General features: G+C 39.7%; 1 protein-coding gene and 1 pseudogene across 1 annotated transcript in view; one reads left to right on the top strand and one right to left on the bottom strand.

Annotated features, from left to right (window-relative positions):
* Nucleotides 1–7,256, top strand: part of RABEPK (Rab9 effector protein with kelch motifs) — a 61,051-nt gene that overhangs the window by 17,781 nt on the left and 36,014 nt on the right. The window contains exons 3-4 of the mRNA XM_006892620.1: nucleotides 2,090–2,247; nucleotides 6,059–6,211. Coding sequence (XP_006892682.1) covers nucleotides 2,090–2,247; nucleotides 6,059–6,211 — 311 coding nt within the window. The remainder of the gene's footprint in view (nucleotides 1–2,089; nucleotides 2,248–6,058; nucleotides 6,212–7,256) is intronic.
* On the bottom strand, nucleotides 5,353–5,934 carry LOC102844779 (annotated as a pseudogene).

Here is a 7,256-nt window from a genome sequence, read left to right as displayed (position 1 = left end):
TGGTTGTTGGTGCGTATATCTGAATGATAGTGGTATTCACTGGACTTCCTTGTAAGCGTATGGATATAATCCTGTCACTCATAATGTTGTACTTCAAGATGGATCTAGAAATTACTTTTTTTACTATGAAGGCAACCCCATTTTTCCTTGTCTTTTCATCTCCAGAGTAATATATCATATGGTCATTGTCCTTAATAGCACACATGAAATGAAATGAATATTTGTGAATTAATCCATTTAATATCTCTTTTCCCAAGAAGTCTGCCATGAAGGCAAGAACTTTTTTTATCTTGTTCACCATGTGTCTAGATGGTTCTGTCCTCTCAATTTAGTTATTTAACCTAAGCCCTGATTCTTCAGTTGTAAATTTCAGTGAGGATAAAAGTTCTATCCGCAAAGAAATTTTGTGTAGACTACGTATAGTTTCAAGGAGCTCTTTTTGTGTAGACTAAGTATAGTCTTGGGGAGTCCATAAGGATTTGCTCTGCAAACCCAGTGATGCTGCCTCTCTCATGTTTCAAATCCAGCTGTGACTCCAAGAAAGAAGGATAGTCTCCTCTCATGGGGACCCAATAGAGCATTAACTCTGAGTCAGTCCAAAGCCCACAGCAGTAAGATTGGTTTTATTGAAGTATATGTACCAGCATGCCTGGTACATTATAAGCAGGATGCTTGGTATATTCAGATGGATTGGATTCAGATTGGATATGTGAATTTATATATCAAAATACAAAGCTGGATAAGAAAGATTTCAAAATCACTGATGAATGTATATATGACTAGTAATTCAAGCTATCAATATAGATAAAATTAACCAGGTAAACAAATAAGGCCTAAACGGAAGAAAATTCTAAGAAAGTTGAGAATTAGGAAGAGGCTGATGGGAAAGGAGGAAGCATAAAAAACAGGTACAGAGATAAGTAATAAAACTAACTCATTAAGGGAGCTCTGGTGGCCTAGTGGCAGGAAGCTGCACTGCAATCCCAGAGGTATGTGGTTCGAATCCACCAGATGCTCTGCTGGAGAAGGAGGTTCAATCTCCTCCAGTACCAGTCAGATCTGATTTGACAATACACACACAAAGATAATAAAATAAACAAACAAACAAAAACAAAACAAAAACTAACTCATTAGCTGAAACCAACTCAAAGCTGACCCTCCGGTGGGTTTTTAGAGGCTGTAAATCACATGGGAAGAGATTGACCATCTTTGTCCCTCTTAGAAGCTGGTGAATTCAAACCCCTTGCCTTTGAGTTGACAGTGAAACTCCTTACCCACTAACTAATAGAACTCCCTGAATGGTTGGTAGGGAACCAGAAGACCAAAGTGTGGAGAATCAAGTAGGGAGAAAGATTGAGGAGAGACGGAGGGGTGAGACTTGAAGAATAACGAGGTATTTTTCTTCTTGTATCAGGAAGCTCTCTCAGCCAGCATTCAGAATAACTTCAGAGAATGGAATATAGTCTATGTTGTCTTGGTATTACCTTCCATTTTACTGAGTTTTGTGAATTATCAGGAAAATATTTTAAAAATCAATAAATTGAAGAGTCTGTTTCTTTGGCTGTTGAGCTTTACCCTTCCTGGTTCCGTGGGTTCCTCTGTGACTGTGTATACAACTCCAGTCACCATTTACTGAGTCCTGTGTACTGCAGCCAGGCTTAGTCGTTAAAATCGCCTTTTCAACTAAGAATTCTTTTTAGTCTCAGTTCTGAGGAAACTAAGATTCAGAAATGTTAGAAGTACCTTCTAAAAAGTTACGCATTCAGAAACTACCTGAGTGGGAACTTGAACTAGGTCTGTTTGAATTCACAATCCATGCTTATAACCACAATCCTGTCCGTGGACGTGCCATTGAACATTTCTGGGTCTTAATTTCCTTATCTCAGAAATGGAATCATTACTAACCCAATCCAGCTCTAATTATGTGAAATTAGTGACAAAATTAAAAGCCAGAGGTAAGTGTCTAAATAAGAACCTTCATTCTGGTGAATTTCAAGAGAAATGGGGGAAAAGAAAAAAGAAATAGAAAGAAACTTTTCTCACATTTGGTCTATGCTTGGGCCACCTGAATTCATCTTCTCTTTGGCAGGTACACCTTGACCCCTCCTGGAGATAGCCCATGTCCTCGGGTTGGCCACAGCTGCTCATATTTACCCCCAGTTGGTGATGCCAAGAATGGGAAGGTCTTCATTGTTGGAGGAGCAGATCCAAGCAGGAGCTTCTCAGATGTGCACACTTTGGATCTGGGTAAGACCAGAAGCAGTTGGAGTGGTGCCAGAGAGTACTGTCTGCCATGCCTGAAGTATTCTCAAGAATACTAGTTCAGACCATGCAGCAAGATTTTCTTCTAAAGAAATGAACTTCACTGACAAATCCCTAAGGTCTCATTTGACATCCTGCAGCCATCTGTCCTACTAATAACTCCTTGATTTGATGGAAAAGAGGCCTGCCCTTCAGTTATCAAATAGTTCTCTGAGAGACATTGGTAACTTCCTTCTCTCCCTCATCCATCCATGCAATCAATCACCAAGTCCTAAATATCCACTATATTCATGTCTCCCCACTACTACTGCTATTACTATGCGCCAAGCCACCCTCATCCTTCAACTAGACTTTAGTAACCTATTCCTTCATCTTCCTGCTTAATTCCAGGCAGTAATTTTCCATATTTAACCAGACGGTATTGTCTAAAATACAGATCAGGCTGTGCTAACTTGTTTGAAACCTTACCCAACTTTGTTTCTTATAGCTTCCAAGCTATTATTTGCCACACTTGAATACCCATTATACTCTCTAGTCTTCTAGCCTTAGTATATTTTTCTTTCTCCCTAGGAACTTCTTTTCACCTGTATACTATTCATCTTTCATATCGCAGCTTCAGTGTCATTTTTCTCAGAAAGTTTGCTGTGATATTCCTGGGATAATTAGGTTTGCCTGCCCTTTATTTCCATAGTAATCGTACTTTTCCACCCTATCCTCTATAACCTTAGTCACTATTGTTATCTTTCCCACAAGAACATACATTCCATGAAAATGGGACACAGGATTATTTTCCTTATTTTGTATCTCTAGCTACTACCATGCCATGGCCCCTGGCACAGGGTAGGTGCTTTATAAGTATTTTGATGAATAATGAACAAATAAATGAATGACTACTGTCATGTATCAGAACAAGTGTTAAAAACTGAAGACCCCTATATATGTTTTGTTAGATGCACTCACATAATGTGTTGTGTTGTTTTGTTTTTCCCCATTTTCCTTTTTAATTTATCCTGTTTTCCTTTTTTCTTGTTGTATACTGTCAAGTCGGATCTGACTGACACAGGAGGAGATTGCCCCTTCTTCTCCAGCAGAGCTTCTGATGCATTTGAACTGCATGCCTTCGGGATTACAGTGCAGTTTATTGCCACTAGGTAGTCAGAGCTTCCTTTATGTTAGTGTTTAAATGTCACTTGTTTGGCAAGTAAATGTCAGAAGACTTCAATGTAAATATTGAAATTTTTTTTTCCTTGATGATTTTGGAAGATTTGACATGACAAGAAAGATTTGGGGCTGAGTAGCAGCATCCTTCTATCAATGAGGCTGTCATTCAGTTTGCCATAGTCTCCACCACTCTTCAGAAGCTCACTGTGTAATTCAATTATGTCTCTATTGCCACTTAATAGCTTTGTGACCTTGGTCATCCCATCTAAACCATCTGAGCCTCAGTCTCCTGTAAAATGGAATAATAACCTGCTTCACTTGGCAGTTGTAATCATCTAACAAGATAATGCCCATAAAAGTGCTATATAAGTGTCTTTCTAAAATAATGAAGGGATTTGATAGTATTACTCTCTGAACTTAGTTTTGCCAGAAATCACCTAGTAACAGGTAACACACACCAACTTAAACCAGCAAAGGAGGATTTAATTATACAGATCCACGGGTGTTTTGTAGAACCCAAGGGCAGGAGATGCAGCTCAGTCTCAGGAGAGAGTAGAATACTATTGTAAAACCCATTTGTCGCTTCCTCTCTTTTTCTCTCTGGGCAAGACCTCCTTTACACAATAGGCTTTCTTTCTTTTTATTCTTTATCCCATTCTTTGACTTTCTCTGCTTCTCCACACATGGTGGAAGATGCCATCCAAATCCAGAAGTCTGTTTGAATTCCTAGTCCTTGAGAAGGAGGACCTGATTGATATAGCCTGGGTCAAGTGGCTGCTTTGATCCAATCAGTTAAAGCTAGAAAGTAAAAATAATATAGTAGCCTTCTGGATCTGACCTGTGATTAGAATAGGACAGAATTTTGTTGGGTTTTGTTTGTTTTTTAAATTTATTTTCATTGAGACCCTCATGTGCACTTTGTCTTACAACATTAAATATTTGTACAATGCCATTATTTACATAGTCTTATTGAAACCACACTGTGTCATCCCTTTCCCACTCTACCCATCCATTTGCTAATCTGTTCTCCCTTACCTCTCCCATCCATGTCGTCCTCTACCATATTTCTGTCTGTGTTTAAACCTTTCTTTTTTTATTAAAGTTTTTTTAGTTTTTATTTTATTATTTGTGTGTGTACCATCAAATCAGATCTGACTGGTACAGAAGGAGATCGTTCCTCCTTCTCTAGCTGAGCATCTGGTGGATTTGAACCTCGCACCTCTAGGATTGCAGTGCAGCTTCTGGCCACTACTAGCCAGAGCTCACCACATGTAAACCTTTCTTTAGTCTGTTTTTGCCTTGCTCCTGCCCCAGTTTGATCAATTACACATGTCTTGTTGCAGATTTTTAATTGTGAAACACATAATATCAGGACAGGAACTTTGTTTTTCTTTTTGGCTAAATAGAGTTTATTACAATGTATAGGCTTATAAGGGAGATAAGGAGGTGTGCACTCAGCCTTTAGCGATGACTTCTGTCACCAAGGCTTCTGGGCCAGTCAGGTACACATGAGTAGTCTTCGTAGGGAGTCTTTGCCCAGGAAAGAAGTTCTCTGCTGCCCAAGGCCCTGGTCCCCTGCTGGCCTTGGTCTGACCTGTTGGTCTGGAGAGTCAGAATCCACCCCCAGTGGAATGAGCCAGTTGTGGTTCAAAGACCACCTTCAGCACCATGCTAGTTCTTCAGTGTTCATACGTAAACCCAAAAGAAGAGTAGTGTAGAGATGGAGTAGACAGACAGCTTCCTAAATGGAACTTTTTGGAGATTGTATATATCTTTTAAGTGATTACTTGGCTATTTATTTATGGTGGTTTGTGGTGTGTGTTTTTTTTTCAGATTAATAGAATTTTATTACAAGAATCAGATCCATTTTGAAGTCAGATGCATATGATTTGACCGGCCTCATTTCTGTAGCTGGAAAACTCATAACTATCACTCATCAGCCTGCTGGACAGTTACTTTTTCGGAGACATGGATACCATCCAAAAATTATCTGATATGCTTTTTTTTAAACTGTTGTAGCTTGCTGAATCAAAGCAGCTGAATTTGATACAAGCTCAATGTCATTTCCTTAAAGAATTAACTCATCTTTCTGGGCTTGAGATACCGAACAAGCAACACCTGATCGCATTTGAACTCTCCGAATGTATTTTTCACCCAAGAAGTTTCAAATTTCAACCAGAGATCCACTCTCTTGAATCACAGCGTTGATATGGGGAAATGAGCATACACAGACCTCATCTTGTAATGAAAGCCCAGTATAACACTCTTGATCATGTTCCATACGTGGCTACAGATGGTGCGAACAGTAGCCAGTTCCTTCCTGTTTCCCCACCATTTGTCAACACGAAGCCTCTTCTTTTTCTTTCCGAGGAGACTGAGTTCTATATTGATGTGATTGAAGTCCCTCCACAAGGTTCCCCGCAGGCCTTTCACGATAACTGTGTGGCCCTTCAGAGTAATGTCGACATTCTCTGGAATGTCGACAGTCTGGTTGCTGAGAATGGTCTTCATTCTCGCAGTTAATTTGACAAAGAGCTATTTATTTATGTTTTAATCCTCCTACTACTCACCTCATGTATGTTCAGTATAAGCATTAAGCAACCATGACTGAGAATCTGGATGACTTGTTTTCTAGGTATACACCAGTGGGATTTAGCTACTGAGGAAGGCCTTTTGCCCCGGTATGAGCATGCCAGCTTCATTCCCTCATGCACCCCTAACAGCATCTGGGTGTTTGGAGGTGCTGACCAGTCAGGAAATCGGAACTGTTTACAAGTGCTGAATCCTGGTAAGTAAATTTACTTAAATAAATCCAATTCCAGTTTGTGTGCTAAAACCCATTTAGAATGTACTGATTATTAGCTTTGCTGGCCTACAGGTTATACAGGAATCTTACGTCCTAGGAGAAACTGAAAATAACAGTACTTACCTCATCTGGTAACTTATGCAGCCATCAATTCCTTAATGCCAAATTTAGAAGGGACTTCAGAAACAATTTTTCCAGGTGGGAAACTCAAATCCAGAAGGGGAAATTATGGCCAGTATCATCAGGAGTCAGTGACTGAGCCAGGCTAGATGTCATCTATAGCTGTAAGTAGTGAATAGAGATTATTTTGTTTCCTAGGGAATATTTGCCAATGTTTGGAGAAATGTTGCATACTGTAGGGATATATATGTATGCTCGCTGTCAAATTAAATTGTACCCAACTCATAGCTGACCCTCCAGTGAGTTTTCAGAAGCAGCAAATCACCCTGGAGGATGTTGCCCAACTTTCTCATACAGCAGCTTGTGGATATGAACTGCTGCTTGCTTGCCATTGAGTTGGCAGCCCTCCTCTCAGTTTGCTGTGTCACCTCTAGTGGGTATGTTATTGTTAGATGCACATGAGTGAACCATGACACATAGCTACCCTATGGACAGCCTATCTGTACCCTAACCTATACCGTCCTCATCATCTCCAGTATACTTGAGCCCATTGCTGCTTGTGGGTCTTTCTCTTACTACATCTTGTTGAGATTAAGGCCTCTTGTTACATCTGGCTACATTTTACTGAGGGTCATCTTCTCTTTTGATGACCCTCTACCTTACCAAGCAGGATGTCTTTTTTCACATACTCAGTACTCTTTTCCAATACCAAAGGCATCAATTAATTCTTCTTTTATCATTTTACGTTATTGTCCAATTTTCAGGTGCATAGCAAGTTATTGAAAAGACCATGTATTGGATTAAGTGCTCCTTAGTCTTTAAATTGGCACTGTTGCTTCTTAGAATTTTGGAGAGATCCTTGACAGCAGATTTTCCCAGGGCAATATGTCTCTTGATTTTTTTTTTA

Source organism: Elephantulus edwardii, unplaced genomic scaffold, assembly GCF_000299155.1.
Source record: "Elephantulus edwardii isolate Elephantulus edwardi_28Jun2011 unplaced genomic scaffold, EleEdw1.0 scaffold00116, whole genome shotgun sequence".
Classification (NCBI taxonomy): domain Eukaryota; kingdom Metazoa; phylum Chordata; class Mammalia; order Macroscelidea; family Macroscelididae; genus Elephantulus; species Elephantulus edwardii.
Note: the sequence above shows the minus strand (reverse complement) of the source record. Positions and strands in the feature narration are given on the sequence as shown.